Source organism: Electrophorus electricus, chromosome 8 (assembly GCF_041902795.1).
Source record: "Electrophorus electricus isolate QZ-2024a chromosome 8, ASM4190279v1, whole genome shotgun sequence".
NCBI lineage: Eukaryota > Metazoa > Chordata > Actinopteri > Gymnotiformes > Gymnotidae > Electrophorus > Electrophorus electricus.
Genome location: NC_137504.1, coordinates 13785870 through 13806241, shown reverse-complemented (window position 1 = coordinate 13806241; position 20372 = coordinate 13785870). Strand labels below are relative to the sequence as shown.

The 20372-nt window shown below is 41.4% G+C and overlaps 1 protein-coding gene across 2 annotated transcripts; it reads left to right on the top strand.

Moving 5' to 3' along the window:
• The first annotated feature begins 5445 nt into the window (after positions 1 to 5445).
• yipf5 (Yip1 domain family, member 5) lies at positions 5446 to 14125 on the top strand. Of its 2 annotated transcripts, none has more exons than XM_027023054.3 (6): positions 5446 to 5528; positions 6313 to 6432; positions 7131 to 7309; positions 11587 to 11732; positions 11928 to 12109; positions 12714 to 14125. In XM_027023054.3, exons 2-6 carry the CDS (start codon positions 6323 to 6325, stop codon positions 12874 to 12876), a joined length of 780 nt encoding a protein of 259 aa, XP_026878855.1. In that variant the 5' UTR covers positions 5446 to 5528; positions 6313 to 6322; the 3' UTR covers positions 12877 to 14125. The 2 variants fall into 2 exon arrangements, with proteins under 2 accessions (XP_026878855.1, XP_081576198.1); XM_081720072.1 differs by having other exon boundaries at positions 5513 to 5556.
• The last annotated feature ends 6247 nt before the right edge of the window (positions 14126 to 20372 follow it).

Here is a 20372-nt window from a genome sequence, read left to right as displayed (position 1 = left end):
TGGGATATATATATATATATATATATATATATATATATATATATATATATATATATATATATATATATATATATATATATACTGGCAGCCAAAGTCCCTTATATTTTTATAAACAGGAAATGATACCCCCTTTCTGATGTAGTGATATGTGTTTTATGATATCTTTTTTCTTTACTAATGTAATGTTATCAAATATGACCATATCATAATGCATCATGCATGCATTAACACACACTCACACACCCACACGCATCCACAGGGTTCCCAGGAGACCATCAGCCTCTACACAAAGCCTGATGCACATTAAGAGGGCTAGCTGAGGCTTGACCAGCTGGAGTAAGTGGCACCAGCAGACGGGAGAGAAAATCGAGAGCTCGTCTTTGCAGCTGACAAAAGGCTCTCTCTCTTTCCCTCTATTTCCCTGCCTCTCTGCATCTAAATAGACTGGGGGTCCATTATCACCTGTTTTGATGATGCTGGAACAATAACAATGCAGCACCGGGCAGAAGGGAGGAAAAGGTGCATGCACAGCTCTGCTGCGTGGGGATCATTTATGAGCAACGTAAGACTAATATCGATCACAGGACCAAGGTGGTTTCAGGCGCGCTGCTGCAGGGCCGCTTTTAGAGACCCTTGCCAAAGTGGAGGTGAGCTAAGGCCAACACCTCTCAGAAGTGACCAGGCTAGGCAAAATATTGTGCAACCCTTCAGAGAATCAGAAAGTCCATTCGCCCTGTCTGTAGCTCAGAGGTTAAGGTGTGCGGCTAGTAGTCAGAAGGGTGCTAGGTCAAGCCCCGCCACTGCCAAGTTGCTGCTGTTTGGCCCCTGAGTAACACAATTGCTCAAATTGTTCTTACTCATAGTTATAAGTTGCTTTGGATAAAAGTGTCAGATAAATGTAAATGCTGGACAATTTTGGAACCTTCCCATCCTTGTCCGAATGCCATTTCTGTTATAAAATATGTCTACAATTATCATCTTCTCACAGTGAGAAAGGTGGCTTCGATAAAGCCTGTGCCTTAAATTTGTTGTCGCCATTTGTTGATGACCATAACCCAATTTTTGTTTGTCATGCTGCTGATACATTGCCGAGCACTGGCCTGGCCTTAGTGCGGGGAGGTGCCATGTTCAATCCGAGCTCAGCAGGGATTTGCCGCCTTCAGTATCTGCACTGTTTTGTTTTCTTCTCACAAAGTCCATCACCAGCCCCCCGCCACCCCCTGCCCAATCCGCCCCCATCTCTGCTAAACTGGCCACCCACAACTCTCTTTTTACAATTTCCCACCGACGCTGTGGCCTAATTGGATTATGCAATGCAAAGCGATTTCCACAGCATAATTATATTGGAGTCTGGAAGGATTGGTCCATTCCAGTGAACCTGACCATGCTATTACCAGTGATAAACACAATCTGGCCCTCTCTTCATGACAAAATGCCTTAATATCATTGAGGACACACAATAGAACAGAGACTTAGAGTTAAATGTAAAATATTGTCTTCCTAAAAGGTGCAAGTTTTGATTCCTGCTACTCTTTATATGACAACACAAGATACAACCACATGAAACACATTTGTAGCTCTACATTTCCACAGACAAGACATTTACAAGACATACCAGTGAAGTGTCCTGCTCTGTAGTAAAGGACTTATATCTGCAACTGTAAGTATGCAATAAAACTAACAAAGCTTCATGTCCCAATAGCTATTCAACATTTCAAAGACACTAAACCTTATGGTCTGATGAGAGTCTATGAAGTAAAGCATTTTGCATCTAATGTCTAGTTAATGCCGAGTCTCTCACCCAGTCAGTTTTGAGTTTGTAGTGTGGAGTATTTTTTCCCCCTCATTTTCCAATGCGTTGTATTCAATATTCCCATGTACTCATTGCATCCAGAACAAGCTGCTCTTCCTGGCTCTATTTTTAGAACTTTGCAGGGGATGGCACGCTAGCGCCTCAGAAATCCCGCTGTCATTAAGCCGAGAAGCATTACGTCTTGTGGATGAATTATTTCCGAGATCCAGCTGGAAGGAGGCTTCCGCACTACACAGGTTGCATGACTTACCCAGTGGGAGCGGCAGCCACTGAGGGCATTGGCCATTGCCAGCTGTGATTCAATTAGAAGGTGCCAGCTATGACCCTCTGCAACACTGCCCTCATGACCCCGCCCCCTTAGCCCCTCCCCCAGTGTTTCCCCTCCCCTCCCCCTTTATTTCACACAGGTCCACTCAGCTCCGAACAGCAGCCTTTCCCAGGGGGTTTCATGTTGTGCTACTTATTTCGCAGTGCTGGTTTTTCCATAGCAAGCACTTCATGCCCTTAGGCACTGCTCTTGCCGTTGGGTATGATGTGATAGATACTTGTTTAGGTTAGATTGCACATACACACACAAACACACCCACATACACACTCTTGCATTTTTAGCTTACGGGGGTTTCAGTTAAGCTTTGTCTTACTGTAGCCGTGAAAATCCTTTCATTTTTTTTTGTTATGAAAAAGTGCTTCCTCATATTAACCAGCAAAACATCACCAAAGCAGAATTAATATATTTTCCCAACACTACGGAACATTTGGTCTCTACACATATGCATGACCAAGAAAATGGTACACTTACCAGATACATAGGCACACACACAGGGCAATATTTCAATCTCTGGTGCCTAATTACTAATTTATTGCCTATAACCCACATATGAAAAAGTTCTGAAATATACATGAAAGAGGATGATGCCACGCCCGTATGAGAGACAGTGAAAAGCTTGACTTCCTTTTCATACTGCTCGTTTGATTTCGAGTGTGAAGTTACAGTGTGTCTGAATGGAAGAGGCAGAGCCCTTGCTGTTAACCTGATCTACAATGGTGCATTTGAAAACAAGCCTGTCCTATTTCCACAGGTCCCTGATGGATGGAGTCAGCACATGGAATGGGGAGAGGGGATTGTGTGGGGCTCTGTCTGTGTGTGTGTGTGTGTGTGTGTGTGTCTGTGTGTGTGTGTGTGTGTGTGTGTGTGTGTGTGTGTGTGTGTGTGTGTGTGTGTGTGTGTGTGTGTGTGTGTGCATGCGCTCACGTGCTGGCAAAAAAGAGAAAGTTGTTGCAAGAATACCATATTAAAGAAAACTCTTTTGCAGAAAGGTAATTATGCACAGCACATTTCGTGGCCTAGATATTTTTATGGCACTCCCTCTGACAGTTTTCAATTTTCTTTCATTAATGCAAATAAAAAGCTGGAGCCATGCAGTGGAAGTTTTAAAAAGTATGATTAAAAGAGATGATCATTATAGTATGAGAATTAAGGCTGTTTTCCTAAGAATTCATGACCATATGGTAAATTGATTTTCTTTTTCTTGTCAGACTAATAAATCATATAGTCATGCGTGGCTAATAGACCCTGATGTGAAAGCAAGAATCAAGTTCATTATTATTTTGGTACATAGATATATGTCAAATGCATTAATCATATCACATATGACTTTTGCACATGAATTATGGATTATATATATGTATGAAATATAACTCCATGCCTAACTCTTATCCTTCCCATGCAAAATGTATGTGAATTTCATTTGCTGTATTTATAAAGTATAACCTATAGGATGACCCTCTGAGGTCCAAAGTATTCTTTGTTGTAGCAGCTAAAATATAGATCCCTGAATATATTTTTATATATTTCATACACTATAGTATATTGCAACTTCCTTTTTACATCTCCTGCAACATGAGGATTTATAGCATGTTAAATTGCTTGTGTTGGTCCTCAAAACCTGATGAGTATTACATTCACATGCATACAACCTGTACTGCTAACACTCCGTCGCTGACTATTGTGCTGCCACCCAACTGTTCCTTGTCACTCCTGGACAGACAGATTCTCACAGCATTTTTTTCTGAATCTGACGAAATCCTGCAATAACGGTACCTTTGTGCTCTCACCTGCAGCACCACTTTCAGTGCTTTTTTGACGTTGTCCTTTTCCGTCAGCCCCGACTCACTGACTCACTACCTAGCCCACATCACATGCGCAGACACCGGTGGCATCTCATCGCTAGCTCTGCTGCTTGCATCCCCTATGAATATGCACTGTGGAAATGTATCTTCTCTGCGATGTCTCTTTATGACCTGCCGTGTCTTGAATAAGGTGAGTGACAAACCTGAAACCTGAACAGCTATATCTGAGGGCTTTGTAGAGACTTGAATTGATCTGTACTGTCTGTGTTCAATATATGGTGGGCAGTTCACTTGGAAAAAATATATATATAGCACTTTACTTGCACAGCTGATGAAGGACCTCAGTCTGAAACATTCTGTTTCTCTGGAAACTCTGTGTACTTTACTACAATTTTGAATATCTCTACATCTCTTACTACAGCACATTGCAGTTACTCACATAGAATCTTCTTCAGATTTAATGTCATGTGCATAATAATATATTGTGTGAAGAGCATTTCTGAATAAAACCCCAAGACATCACATTCTTATCACATTCTTAGATGCCATCAGATCAGATTTACCACATCAGGGGATCACATCAGACAATTAAACAGACGTAGGCCTGTTTTACTGATTAGTTCTATTTTAAAGTATCTACCCCTGCTGGGAGTTTCCTTCATGAAAGTCAACCTTCCACACAAGTAAAGCCTGTAAAATGCCACGGATCTGGAAAACACAGTTCAGCAAGGTTTCTAGAACCCTCTGTACCCATAAAACCTTCAGGTTAAGGGAAGAACCTATGAAGCTTTCAGGTTAAGGGAGGAACCTTTAAACGTTACGCCTTGAGGTTAGGGACCAAGGGTTCTAGATAAAACCTATTTTCTAAGAGTGTACTGCTAGAGAGCTTGCCCCCTTTCTTCAGAGATTCCTTCCAACTCCAAAAATTGCATTACAAAAATAGTAGTCAGGTGAGTTGACCAGTTGATACATAAGTGGAGGCTCTTCAACTAACATCATGCTCTTCAACCAACAACTGCAGTGTTGTACACTGTAACTAAAACCTTCTAAGACAGCCTTCACTGAATTTTAATCACAAATTAATGAGAATGACTCTCCAATATGACGTTTTTAATGCCAGAACATGCCTCCTTCATGTAACTGCCATCACATTGTTGGCAGAATCAAATGATGAAGAGGCCTTCTTAAAACATTTCGACATCAAGTTATTTACTTTATTGCCCATGAACCAGGAAATAAACATTCCGAAAGCCTACTGGAAGTGACATTTGAATAATGCATTCTGTCTAAATGCTGAATGTATAACTGCGTATAAATCAAGAGGAAATATCTATAACATGCTTTTATTTAGCTGTATTAGCAAATGATTTCTCTACGAACACGGGCAAGAACATTTAACATATTTCTTCGTGGCGTTTGAAAGGTCTACGGAGTACTCCCGCCCATAGAGGGAGAAATGTACTTTTAAACGAGATTTGGTTTCCGTACATGTCAACGTTTGCCCGACCCGGAAGTGTTGTCATTATTTCTTTCTTGACACGTAGTTTGCGGAGTTGGCGGTGTTCTCTACGGGATAACAGCGCAGGTAGGTACAGTTTACTGAGTATTAAAAGGTAAAGTTGAAGTGGTGCAACTTCCTTCATTTGCTGCAAATGTTTTGTGTATTGCATATGTTGTTTGACATTTGTTTAATTTCTCGTGATCTTGAGCTAGCTGATGTCCTGGTAACCAAGCGTTTAGTAAGTTAGCTAGCTTCCTAGCCAGTAGTAACCAAGCTTAGCCTTATCACAGATTTTTTACTAGTGTGTTGGTTCTCTTCAAATAAGGCAGATAATTTAAAACAACCTGAGTATTCCGTTTTGCCTCACCTCTGTATGTTGCTAAATATGTCTGTTCTACTGCATAGTCTCTTAGCCTAATTAAGCTAGCTATGCTGTCCTAGCTAGGTAGCTAACCTAGCTGGTGTTACTAATAGTTCCGTGGGTAAAGTCCGTCTTTGAACTCGTAGGTAGTTTAGTTATGCAGCTAGTTAGCTAAACGACATACTACATAGGTTAGCTATACCTGAACGGCGATTTTCTCTTACCAACTACCTTACTTGCCACTTATGGTTAGCTAGCTGACTGACATAAATTATATAAACTTACAGCTGTATACATGTATATCTAGATAGGTTGCATTTGTTACTAAGAAACGTTACAAAATGTAAAAAAAAAAAAAAAAAGGTGCGTTGGATTATGGCAGTGGCTATGTCGCAAATACTCCAAACCTGTTTCTCTTAAAATGTTAGTCAGTATATAACGTTAGAAATGGCGTATTTCCTCAACGTCAATACCGCTAACCGATTTTCCTCCTTTCCTCTTTACTAGGCTGCTTGCGATGTCTGGGTTCGACAACTTCAACACAGACTTTTACCAGTCTAGCTATAGTGTAGATGACCAAAGCCAAGCTGGATACGGTTACAGCAACACGGAGGACGCATACAACAAGTATACCCCCTTAATTAATCTTCAGACACTAATTCTCTGCGACAAAGATGTTTTTTCATTTGTCTCAAATCTGACAAAATATTGTATGCTGTTTTTTACTTCATATTTAGTAGTCTTAACAGCATCTACACATAACACTACCAGTGCATATGCGTATGTGATTTCAAAGAGAACGTTAAGGTTTGTGTACATGGAACAGCCACTTTATTAGAAACACCTTGTAGATATACAGTTAGAGCCTGTAGCCAATCTGTTGCTGTGCACGGTGTAGCTCATCTGTTGCAGTGCTTCACACATTCTAGCTCTTCATCAGTGACGAGGTTCTGACCACAGCATGATATGTGGGCAGTAGAAAACAGCAACACTGCGGTGTCAGATAAACTTGGGACTGACTTAACATCTATAACCATGTTAATGGCATGTTGGTGTTAATGTTGTGGTAAGTCTGCCACCCAAAGGAACACCTACCTTATACCTACACTCTCTGACCACTTTGTTTGGTTCTGGAACTGACCATTGAGAGAGTTTGACAATGACCAACACAAGCCAGGCATGGTGTCCTACAACATCTAAATGCATCTCAGCAAATCTTTATAACGCATAATGAATGTTCTAACAAAGTAGTGGTGTTCACAAAGAGGATGTCACATGTCATATCTGCTACTCAAGCACTTACAGAGCCTCTGTTCCCTGCCCAGGCCATATGGTCAGTATGACTATTCACAACCCATGGGCTACACGGCTCCCCCGGGTATGATGCCCCAGCCCCAGCAGCCTTACACGGGGCAGATCTACCAGCCCACGCCTGCCTTCACCCCCACCTCCTCGCAGTCCATGTACAACAGCAGCTTCGAAGACGAGCCCCCACTGCTGGAGGGTAAGTGAGACGAGGTGGTCGTCGCTTGATTTGTGTGAGGTAGAGAAGGATGTCAAAACCCAGGGTCATGTCTAAAATTCCACACACTAACATACTCAACGGCATGCCAAAAACAACATGCTGCGTTCAATATCTATTTTACCAAAATGAGCTTGAAGTACCGAGAATAGTAGGTAGTAGGTGGTTTTGGATGTGAACAGGTGCTTTTTTTTTTTTTTTTTTTTTTTTTTTTTTTTTGTGGTGTAGTCACACGTGACTTACAAAGTACAACTTTGTATGTAGCATGGGAAGATTTTGCAACCCCTCTCTGAAATCAACACACACTGCTTTAAATGCATTGTCATTTAACATGGGGGTGTGGTGTTGTTGAGAATGCGTCCATGTACCAAGTGCAACCATGTGTAATCCTGTCTTTTTAAAATTCGCTATCAAACTACGAAAAGAGTGTGGCATTTTATGTCACAATGCTGGTACACAAGGTTTCCTTACATAGACCAGTGACCAAGAAAAAAAAAAAAAAAAGGCTTAGTAAGGCTCACCACCAAGAGACATCAGACCAGCCTCAGTGCACCTTGGTCAAGATTCTGCAAGTCTCTGGAGTTCAACTTGGAGTACACTCTCTAACCTAAAGGTCTGAAATTTCTTCTAGGTGTTTAATTAGGGTGAGATCTGAGGACTACAAGGACCACAGTGTAGGATTTGCTCTTTTTTTTTTTTTGTACTTCCCCATCCATTCAGTGTCCCCTCGTGCCCTATGGGTTTTCAAGAATTCAGGCCATTAACCGGAGCAGCCTCAGTAGGACATGACAGCCGTAAAATGATTTAATAGGGATCTTTAATGCACAGATGATATTAATGAGTTGGAAAAAAAGAGTAGCAGGATGCTGTTAATAAGTTAATAATAATAAAAAATAAACCACTCCTTTAAAGCAAAAACACAGACAGAGGCCCTACAGGAGTACAAAAACAGCATCTCTAGTAAGACCAGAAAAGTAGGTGTTGTCATTCGTGAGTGTACACCACACATGCCCTCACCCACTCGATGACATTTCCGACATTTGGCAGACGCTTTTGGCCAGAGCAAAGTGGAAATTTACCATAATGACAGTACGTGAGCTCCCATTGGAATCAGTCCCATGACCTCTTAGTGCCTTGTTCTACTTGCTCTGTGGTGAAGAATGACTCATCTGACCATATCACTTTTTACATATCTCTGTAGACCAGTTTTTTGCACCTCTGAAATTTCAAATATATAGTCACACACTAATGACAGGTTTTTGGTCTAAGCACTGAAGCCCTTCTATAAACTAGACAGCTACGTCCTTGCTGACGGATCGTTCTTGCTGCCACTGATCACGTCCTTCATTGACCTGCATCGTCAGCTGAGAATGCACCGTTGTTCTGCTTACTCATCATGGTCATCGAATCTGCCCCTTTTGACCAAGCTTTCCAGCCCTATTTGCTGATGCTGATTCAATAGTTCTAAATGCATTGTTATTGCAGTCACTATTCCTCTTGAAATACTAGGAAATTGAGTAGTCTTCCTGACTGATGCTCCTGCTTCCAAGAACGATCCTCTTTCAGTCACTTGTAACTTTTCTTCTGGCCATTTTGACCCAAAATCCCAAACCGCATGTGCGCCTTCATTTTATATTGATTACGTCATGCCGTACATGTTTGTTCACCCATTCAGTTTTTTCCTTTGTCAACCATGCGTGTTGAAAGAGTTTTGATTCCTCATGCCCTATACAGCTCATTAGCCACGCTAAACATGCAGGCTTTTAATGTACTCTCCAGGAATGTTTACTGTTTAGTTCCCCATTTGGTACGATCCATGGGCTCCAGAGCGTACAATTTTCATAGCGGAAATGGCGCCAGCAGAATTTCAGCTCCTGTCTTCATTAGTCCATGCTGGCATCTGTTTCTGGCTGGTTTCCTGTTACTGCATCGCTTGGCTCAGGCGTTTTTCCTGCTGTCCTGTTAAAGATGTTTTGTAGCAAAAGTAGGTCAGACTGCCTGAAAAATGTCTTTTTACATTTTTTGAGTTTTTTTTTCTTTATTTCTAAAAGAACATGAAGCGGTCCTTCTGTGGTGATACTTGGATTTCCAATTTGCAGTGTGTCAATCACAGCTGCGTCCAAAAGGAGTACTTTGAGACCATTTAAATTAATGGTCTCATTAATGTCTCGGTCACAATATCAAGTAGAATCGATATGGACGCGGAAATTGTTCAGAAGACTAACTGTGTAAATACCTTTACCTAAGGTCATAGGACTTTTTTTTTTTTCTTCCCTACCATTATTTAATGACAACATTTGGTTTTGAAAACAAGACTACCACATACTACCATACTAAAGAGTATGCCACCGTTAGTAGATAGTGCACCGCAATTTTCAGCCCTTTTAATAATAGGGTAATGTAGTTTCAGATACACCCAGTGGTGCATCAGAGCCATTTTTCTCCTAAAATGTTGTCAGGGCCAGCAAATCACCACACAAAGATGATGGACCCATCAGACACTGGTTTTAAATTTTCAGCTTTTTTCATACAGAACACTTTCATCACTGTAATATTCACTGCTTGGTTTCCTTATTGTGATCTAATAAGTTTATTTACTTTTAGAATAGATGGCTTTTTGCATTACAGTTTTAATATAGTTTTTCTTTATTGATTTGGAAATATTTTTAAATGATTTAGTTATTTAAGGTTGTTTACTGTTTTGAGGGCATTATCTATTTTCTTTTCAGATAATTGTGAAATTATTTTTGATTTTTAATTTCTATACATTTGTTGTGAAATACAGGTGACAGTTTCGAGGGATATTTTTTGAGGACAAGAATCTAACCCACTCAAACTTAACCGGAAGCAGACATGGGCTACAGAGCTAGGATGCCATAATAAATTATCTGGTGGGCAACTTTGCCCTTAATCTAGTATCACTGTGGAACACAGCTGACCATTTCCATGGGATTTCATAGGCTTTGGACAGTTATCTACTTCCTCGGTTGAGCTTACCCTGAAGAAAATGTAGAAATCCATCAGGGGCGTCTAGGTCTAACCTGCTGCGTGTTGGTACATTCTGTTTCAGCTCTTCATACTGTTGTTGTTGAGGAATTTCATCTACTACACTCATCCAAGGCTCTTATGGGCCTCTTTGACATTACACATCAGTTGTCTGCTTCCCTGTAGATTGTTCAAATTACCGAAACATTGCGTTGTCCACCTTTCAGTACTGCCACTGACCTCAGGCATGTAGCCTGGCAGTCTGTAATTCTCACTGATGAGCGTGGCCAGGGCCCATGTTCTGTGTAGTCACATGCCCCATGGGTCTGCCCTCTTCAAGGAGGGCATCCCTGACTAAACCCACCTGCAGCAGGCCATGCTTATAGTAAGTTATGAGACCGCAGTCTGACTGAGCAGACTGAGGCGGTGCCAGAAGAGGCGAAAGCAGAGGTTGCCAGCGCTTTTATTAACGACTTCCTAAAACTCTTATCGATCACATTTCTCAGTGTAGAGTTGCAACTCCACCCACGGGCAGTTATGCCATTCAGACTTGCCAATAGGTTCCAGTGCAGCGACAGTGTGGTGTTTGAGAGGGTGCAACTTCAAGATTTTCACCACAAAATGACTGACCTACACCTCACAGTGCATCCATAACATGTAGGAATAACCTTCAAAAGTGAAATGACTGAGCAGTGCTTACAGTCATTTATTGTGCTATCTATCTTTAAATGAAAACATTCCTAAACATAATAGGACATGAAATCCAATACTAGATGAACTTCCTAGTCTTCTAGGAAAGCTAAACGAAACCTGTTGTTTCAGTGTTGTCATGGTAATTCAAAGTACAGTGTGAGAGGTCAACCTACTCGATGCCCAGAGTCATTAATTTGTTACCTCAGAGCTTTTGTCAGTATGCCAGTCTTTGTGCTTACAGACGTCCCAGTGGTCTCTGTCTGTAAAAATGTGGTGTTTAGATTTTACATGATGATTTGCACAAGTAGCTTTAGTAAATATATAAATGGTTTTTAAATGGGATGGAACATGTTCTTTTCCTCATTTGTTTACACCCAAAAGAACACCAGTATTGATTCTGTAACCATGAGATCAGATTTGGCTACACAGCCCCCCAGTCCTTTGGTTAAGAAAATAGGCCTTTTCATCATGGTTCTCCATGTTTCAAGAGCTTAAACAAATAACCTTCAGTTTGACCCAGTTTCACTTGGCGTACCGAGTGGTTCTGATCCTTGGGCATCATTTTGTCTATTGCCTTGCAGAGCTGGGAATCAACTTTGACCACATCTGGCAGAAGACACTAACGGTGCTGCACCCGCTGAAGGCAGCAGATGGCAGTATAATGAACGAGACTGATCTGGCTGGGCCTATGGTCTTCTGCCTGGCATTCGGTGCCACGCTGCTTCTTGTGAGTGCCGCCATACACTCTGTACCGGAGTCTCGTGTCAAAGCGAGGGGGTGCTGGCAAGCTGGCAACTTTTTGACCCAGGGCTGGCCTAATGCCAGTTATACTGGCTTCTGGGAAGATACTGGTGGCGGGGTGGATGTTGAAAACGAATGTGAAAATGGTCACTCACGACCCACCTCTGTGTTTTCACCACAGACGGGTAAGATCCAGTTTGGCTACGTGTATGGTATCAGTGCCATCGGCTGCCTGGGCATGTACTGCCTCCTCAACCTCATGAGCATGACTGGTGTCTCCTTCGGCTGTGTGGCCAGCGTCCTGGGCTACTGTCTGTTACCCATGATCCTCCTCTCCGGTTTCGGTGTGATCTTCTCTTTACAGTGAGTGCACCTCATGTCTGTGGGCTAGCATGCTAATAACGACAAGGTGTCCAGCTAGTAGGCCTTGTGTTTTCTCCATTTTGCTGAGGGTTGGTGAACAGAGAGGGGCATGGTCTGTTATCTCTAGAGTCTCACCAGGTGGGATGTAGCCAGATCAGAATATATCTCACGTTGGCTCAGTTTATGCAAGTAATCCTAAAGCTGACTATGTAGCACACCAAACATTACAAAGTGAGGAAAGTAATACAGTATGTCCTCAGATTGATTCATGAGAAAAATGAGTAGATATTTAACTTAACTAACTCTGAAAAAGAAGACCTCAATTTATTTAAAGGACATCTGGAGTAATTTATTCCATGTGAAAACTGACTTGGAAATGGCCATCAGAGGGAACTTCCTTATGATGCGCTTATAGGGCACAGAAACATCAAGTGCGGAAGGCTCCAGGTTTTGGTTTGGTAGAAGCATGTTAGATGTGTGTTTTGGTGCCATCCTTTTGTTTAGTTTTGAAAACTGCTTACGTGAGAGAGCCCATTGTAGGTCTTTTCCTTCTGCCACCCAAAAAAAATCCATCTGAATAGACCTTCCCTTTGTGTGTTTCCAGAGGCATGCTGGGAATCTTCCTGACGGCTGCCATCATTGGCTGGTGCAGCTTCTCGGCATCCAAGATCTTCATCTCCGCTCTAGCCATGGATGGACAGCAGTTCCTGGTGGCCTACCCCTGCGCCCTGCTGTACGGGGTCTTTGCCCTCATCTCTGTATTCTGAGCCCGGAACGTCAACAGGACATATGGCCATGCCAATGTACACTTTGAGGACCACTTTGTTGTAAAGTGCATCAGTAAAGCTGGGATTTGGCTAAGTCAAGAAAGTCCTTCCCATGTAAAGCATTCCATATTCAGCATCTGCCAGAAGGGGGTGGCTATAGTGGGTTGTTTTTTTTTTGTTTTTTTTTGGGGGGGTTTTTTGCCCCCCCCCCCACCTTTTTTTTTTTTTGTGTGTTTATTTCTTTCTTTTTTTTCAGTTTGAATAAGGAATGAAACTTTGTAAATGAAATTTCCCTAGCGCCAGCCAGAAGGCAAAACTGAGTCGTGTTTAATGGAGAACAGAGTACGTAATCAATACAGGGCACACTCTTCGGCTACGCACCACATGCTTTTTGACCCGTTAAAAAATATATATTTGCGGCTACGGTGTGTGCCTCGGTTTGTTTGCCAGGATATGTTTGGTGTGTGTTTTTTGTTTTTGTTTTTTTGTTTTTTTTTTTTGTTTGTTTTTTTTTCCTTCACCCCTCCCTCTGAATATGCATTGTTTGTACAGATTATGTTCAGTCAGATGCTTTGGTCAGTACATGGCGATGAGGATAATCACATATGCAGAACGCTGATCTGCACATTCATAAGAATTAGAGAAGACTTGGGAAGGTGCATTATCATTCTTAGTTTTCTTATTTTTGTTTTGTTTTTTTCTTTTTTGCCATCCCCTCTCATGTTACAGCACACGGTGCTGAAATGCACAGCATCGAGGCCTATTAGTAATTCAAATGACCTGTCATTCCTGTTCATTCTAGTACAGAGGCAGTACCTTTTTTAGCTTTCATTTTCATGAGAGTGAACTTGCAAGGTAGGGTTATGTCGTCATCTAATTTAGCACGACACAATTGCCGTGACGTATTTGCCTATGTTGATCTCCTGAGATTGGGGAAGCGCAGACCTGAGACAGTTACAGCGGTGCGAGTGCTCTTCAGCCAAGGACCATCACAACTCAGTCTTATTCGCTTAAGAAGAGCTTCTCCACTCTTCGTTCACTGTAAGCAAGGGGCTGCTGTGTGCTGCGACTGCTGGCGAGCCGGGCTTGCGCTCTCCTGCTTCCCGCTATATTTACTTCCTGTACTCCGGAGGTGTCCAGTGATTTTTATCTATTTTGTCTCGTGGAACATCAGTGAGAAGTTGGATGGGTTTCACCCTTCTTGCTTCACAGGCCATTTTATGAAATAAATGGATGAAATTTGGTTGAACACGGTGTCAGAAGGTTTTTTTTTGTGTGTGTGTTGTCGGCTTAAGAGGGAGGCAGCCGTTGCGTTTATTCTTTGGCCCTTTATGAGGGCAGTTGTTCAGACCCTTAAGTGTTAAGGAAAGCCCCTGTGTCCTACACAATGTGAGCATACCAACTGGCTAAAGGTGTTTTCTGTACCAGAAAGCTCTCCAAGCTTAGAGCCCCATAATGAGAAGTTCAGTAAGTTAAATATTAATTATTTCTTGTGTGACTACCCTAGTACAGTTCCTATTATGCAGCACTTTAGAGTACATGGACTTTTTTCTAAAGGACCAGAGCCGAAGGTTTCGATCCAGACCTTAAGGACTTTGAGCCAGTCCCACTATAAGTTCTGTTCCCAGTACATCTCTGCCAAGCACTGACTGCCTTTTGATTAGCGGACTGATTAGTGTAAAATGGAACAGAACAAAACTGGACTGGGACAGGGGGGTGGATGGGTTGAAAACAGACAACATTTAAACTGTGGCCGGAGGGCTGCAACACTGCACTGCTTAGCATCCTCCTGTTCAAAGAAACCTAAGGAAATTCAGCAGTTACATGCCCAGCCCGTTAGCAATGAACATGGCTACTTTCTCCAAAATGCTGAACACTTCTGTAGGTGTGAGGACTATGTGCATGGTGTTCCTAAGGCAGGATGAGATTTTTTACAGCTGGATCTGAAAGCAGACACTAATGAAAAACATTAAAAATGACACAGCAGCCAGTCACAGTCATAGAGCGTAGAATTTTCCAAATAAAACGTACCCAATGGTATTACATAAGCATCTTCTGTTTTGCTATATAAAATGGGTCGTGTGAACTCTGCCTCTTTGGAGGCAGCGGGGTGCCTCAGGATAACAATGGCATCTGTACGGGTGCGTTCTGACAGAAGATGCCCCCTGAGCACACAGCATGAGCGCTGTAAGGAGCCGAGCTGTCGTGCAATGCTCCCTGCATCTGGACCATGGTTCCACTTGGAGCTGTGCTCTGGACTCGGTGCCAGGGGTCTCCTGCGTCGGGGCATGATGAATCAGTTCTCTTGAGTCCTTGTTAAGCACAAACTAAACACCACTTGTGCCACATCTGCTATCTATCTCCAACCTCCAAAACAGTTGTCTTAGTGGAGCTCCTCTAATGTGTAACACTGAGACACATTAGATGGCAGTGTTGAGTCAGTGAGCGACCTGTTTCTCTTCGTGGTTGAGCGTGCTCATGTCCGGCAAAGGGTTGCATAATCCGCTCAGCTAAGGCCCAGATGGTCAGCTTGATGTGACAGCCTTGTGGAGAGGGCTGCTCTGGCAGTGTGCTCCAAGAAAGAGCCACCCCGAGGCCTTCTGCTCTTTCAGCGCATGAGAAAGTGATGCGATAACAAGGCCCCAGTCAACTGCAAATGGTGCAAATCACGATGAGTATGTGCATAATTACGTTGATGCGTTATTGTTAACTGGAGCTCCCCAGCGCAGTCCAAACAGACGTCTCATTAGAGCTAAAGGTGTTTGCAGCCGCTTTCCTGTGATATCGTCACGCCGTGCTAAAGCGGACACGCTTCGACGTGCAAAAGATGGGGCTGCCTAAGATGAGGGATGAGCTTCAAAGGAGACTTGCCCTGGCTGTCAACTTTCCTTTAACAGCTGTTTTTATTTACCCCAAACGGATGCTACCTCATTCTAAAAGACAAGCTCTTTTCTATTCCTGTAACTAAGGACAACTAAGGCCTAACGAGGCTGTTATTTATTTTTGTTATTTATTTTTCTGACATCTCAGTTCACAAACTGTAAGGACAACACAACGGTTGACATTCCATCATAAGAGAAAAATCTAAATGCTAGGTGCCTGGCTGTTGCTTTTTATTAAAAAAAAAAAAAAAAAGTGTATTAAAAAAAAATTTGAAATATTGCCTGTTGTGCAAAAGGCAACTGTACAACTTTTTCAGAACCTTGGGAAAATTCTGCATTCACCAATCCCTTCCTACGTTTTTTTTGTTCTTGTGAAATGTCTTAAGAAAGTCAGATTCATGACGTAGGATTGTTCCATCTTTCATTCAGGGCTCAAGCACCCACCCATAACGACCCCTCTGGTTTTGACTCCTTTTTCTTAATTACTGAACAACAGAGACAGAGAGATGGGACCTTTTTTATTTAATTGATTATTTGGTGGCATGTGAACTGAAGTGTTAGTGTAGTGGCCTATTTACTTCGGGATTTTTAAAAGATCATAATGATTTCTAAAATAATTAAAAGAATTATTTTTAAATGTTTTATTTATATATATATATATATATATATATATATATATATATATATATATATATATATATATATATAGCATTTTGTGAAGTCTTACATAATATTTAAGTCAAATAAAAATGTATAACGTAAGACTTGACAAAATGCTATACAACGTTTTTCGCACAGACGTGTCAGGGATCAAATGTAAGTGTGCTCGAGTGTGCATCTTCTGTTACCTAAGAACCAATACCAATCACTGGTGAATGTTCGTGAAACCTGCATTAGTGGGTTTAAGAAGAAATGTCTTATGAACAGTTGAATGAGGTCCGTTGTCGTTAACGAGAAAGCTTGGCTATGCGCCTATGTACAAACAGACAAATAACTGAGGTTTAGCCTTTCATAATTAGATTTCTTGAGGCCATGAAGAAATGACACAATATGCTTTGCTGCTTGCTCATATAACACATAATGAGAAGGGTTTTTAAATTATTTATTATTATTATTATTATTATTATTATTAATGACTAGGTTAAATGTGAAATTGTCACACGTGCCTGCCTACGCAGAACGTGAACCTCCCGGCAACAGAAATAGCTGAAAGACGCATGTCAATGTTGACAAACGAGAAAACAATAGCTCTGTGTCAGTGTCACTCGTCGTCGTAATTAAGTGATACCGCAGACTTTGCTCATGGGAGTTCGTGAGAAAGGCGGTCACATTTTACGGCCAGTTCCTACATTACCATTTAGCTTACCCGGGCATCATTTGGTCTCTGAACGTTCAACGGTTTGAATCGCTACTTCCAATATGGTTGCTTTGCAGACCTTATTAAGTCATTAGTAACTGCAAAGTAGAAATCATTACTGTTCTCTCTGGCTTGCTTTTTATTCAGATCTTTACTTCAAAGAGGATATGGCGGCTAAACCTGAATTATGTCTGTAAGAGGAGCGAGCCAAAAACAATAGTCCCAATGAGTGCGGTCAGAGCCATGGTTGGTGGGGGAAAAACATGGCGATTGGTATTCACTAGCATGGGGTATTAAGCATGCGAGCCATCGGTGCATGAATATTCACGGTCGCAACTGTTGCTTGGGCACTGATTGTGACTTCCTGCCGTGTATGCACTTCATTAGGCTAATTGTTGAACTCATCGTGCGAACTCTGTCAATTCAGAACTCGGTGAACTGCCAACCTAACACAACGACCGGCCCGCTAGCGCGCTGTAGCGAGAACCACGTGTTACAATCCGTCGAGTGTGAAAGCGGGCAAGTTTACTGACATGTTCATTCCGTTTCCACTGCATTCACGCACAACCCCATTTAAGAAAAAGATAAATAGCTAGAGTTAATATTTTGCCATCACTTGACTAACCTCTGGACTATCAGATAATGGGTAGAAAGACTTAAAGGACTGAAGTCTATTGAAGCTAAACATGTCAGGAGTGCTTTGATACTATAAAGATTTTCAATATCCTCAAAGCATTATGTTTGAGGTTTTTTATTCTACTGCTGCTACTTTGGTATGTTATACTAACCATGATGATGGCTAATTGCTTTGAGTAGCAAAGCCAGCTGTTTTCTATTAGGCAAGTAGGTCTTCCATTGCCAGTGGACGGACTTAACACCTACAAAACAAACACACTGATGTTTCAACTTGTATTTAAACAGTATATACAATTCAATATTAACACAAAAATGAAATAATATATGACTGGTGAACAAAAAAAGGTTTTACATAAACATTTTAAAGACCACAGAATCACTCATGTCATTTCCCCTAGCCTTGCATTCCTTTCTTTAAAAAAAATATTTTTATTGGTCTCCATGCTATTAGCTTTGAGTCCTTTCTAATAACTACTACATCATAACACTAATACCTCAAGTGTTATTAGGTTCTTGAATAAGATTAGACTTTTTTCTTTCCTTTTTAAAAAAAACAAAACACATTATTGGAGGAAGCTTGTTGGAACCTGCCTTGAATTATAGACGATTCATCCACATTTGGTCTTTTGTGGTATTGCTCCAGCCATACAGACTCTGATGAGTAGAGTGACTGAATCAGTTGAGCATTCACATGGTCACAAATGATTAGCATATCCCCATAGCAACTAAAAAAGCCACTAGCTGTAATGATCATCAGGTGAAGCCTGATCGAGCCAAACAAATAGTGTTTGTGTGTTCATAAACTAAGAAATAAAGAAGCTCAAAGCCAAAAGTGAGGACGATGTCAGCTGTTGCTGTGGTGAAAAGGCAGGATTGAGATGTCAACGTACTCTTTTAGAGCTACAATCTTTGATCCCACAACAGCAGAACGCCATTTTCAGAATTGCCCTAAGGTAATATGGTTATGTCAGAAGTTAACCTTCAGAGCGTTCAGAATGGTAATTACCATAGACCTATAGATACGTTATCAAGGCATCTTCTACCTTAGAAGATCATTATTTCTTTTGTTCTCACAAAAGCAGCAAGCATTAAATGTTTTCCACAATGATGTGCATCCATGATGTTATTTCTGCCTTTCAAGACGATTAAGATTCTCCTTTTCTGACTAGGATGTGAGATGAGTCGGCACAGAAAAACTCAACTGTGCAAGGTGGCATCATTCTTGGATCAAATGTGTCAGCTTGCTTCTGGGGGAAATGACTCATATGGAATTTGATGACTTGATTGGCTTTATGTTTCATTAAACATGTTTCAGTTTAAGGCTTTAGGCATTTGGCTTTAGTGGTCAAAGTTTCAAGGAAATGCACAGTCAGCCTAGAGTCTGATGAACCACAGGCACCGTGCAGCAGAGTCAGACATTTGCACTGTGCACCTTTCTTTCTCTTCTTCAGTTGTCCCTTTTCTTCATTGTGGTCGTTTGCCTGTTAGCTCAGTCTTACAAAGTCACCAGGTTCCCATGATCTATTTGCTTAGCAGAGTTAAACAAATGAATCAAATAATATGAGAATAGATGTGCCCTGCACCATTTTTGCTGACATATCTGCTGGAGAAGCAATTAAATGAAAATTTGGTGAGATCTTTTAATAAGTTTGCATGGGAAGGATGAGCCCAATGTGAGGTCTTCTTTTCATGGGTTTTGCATGCTCCTGTAGGTAATCATGGAGGATTATCACTGTACTATAAGATAAGATCTGTGTTGCTTTTTTGTCTAGCCAGTACGTATTCAACTACATATTGAACATCATGCCAGAAAAGATACATTTAGTAGCTGCAGTTAAACCATAGTAGCAGCACACAGTATGAGTAGATGACTGCAGGGCATGGAACTATTGCAACACCCTTCAATAGAAAACAATTAAGTAAAATGTTTGTAAAGTAAAAATGTCAAATAGGGCAGTGGTAGCTCAGTGGATAAGGTACTTGACTTGTAATCAGAGAGTTGCCAGTTCAAGCTCTGCCACTGCCAAGTTGTCCCTGAGCAAAGCCCTTAACCCTCAATTACTCAAAATTGTACTCTCATAATTGTAAGTTGCTGTCTAAATGCCATAAATGTATATAAGTTAGAGTTTTTGCAAGGTGACTGAGTGCACATTTGTTGTAAATAGATGTGATTTTTTTCTGTGTTCATATTAAAAATAAGTTAAGGAGAGAGTTTTTTGTTTTTTTTTTACTGCAGAGAGCAGAGGAGGGTGATTGTGTGGATGGGACTGCAGTGGGAAGTTTATACACTGTGGGAGCCACAATGCCCCAGAGGCAAGCCCCTGCCCATCCTGACAGGCATTTGTCCACATGGAAAATGCCATCAGCTGTCAGCATGCAGAGGGAAGTAGCATCTGAGAACAAAGAAAACAGAAATTAGTCGAGAACCTCATATGATGTGTGTGTGTGTGTGTGTGTGTGTGTGTGTACACAACTGAAAGCTTATGTTATTTTGCAGCACATAGGGGAAAAGAAACAGTTTATACAGTCTTGTCACAGGTTACTGCATAAAAAGTGACAGACATTATGCAATGATATGACAGAAATGTTTATGCACCAAATATGACGACAGTGCTATTAGA

Excerpts from the sequence above, each read along its gene's own strand:
- yipf5 (XM_027023054.3), top strand. The coding sequence starts at position 6,323 with ATGTCTGGGTTCGACAACTTCAACACAGACTTTTACCAGTCTAGCTAT. Across the intron at positions 11,733-11,927 it reads TCGGTGCCACGCTGCTTCTT|ACGGGTAAGATCCAGTTTGG; the intron begins GTGAGTGCCGCC and ends TTTTCACCACAG. Across the intron at positions 12,110-12,713 it reads GGTGTGATCTTCTCTTTACA|AGGCATGCTGGGAATCTTCC; the intron begins GTGAGTGCACCT and ends GTGTGTTTCCAG.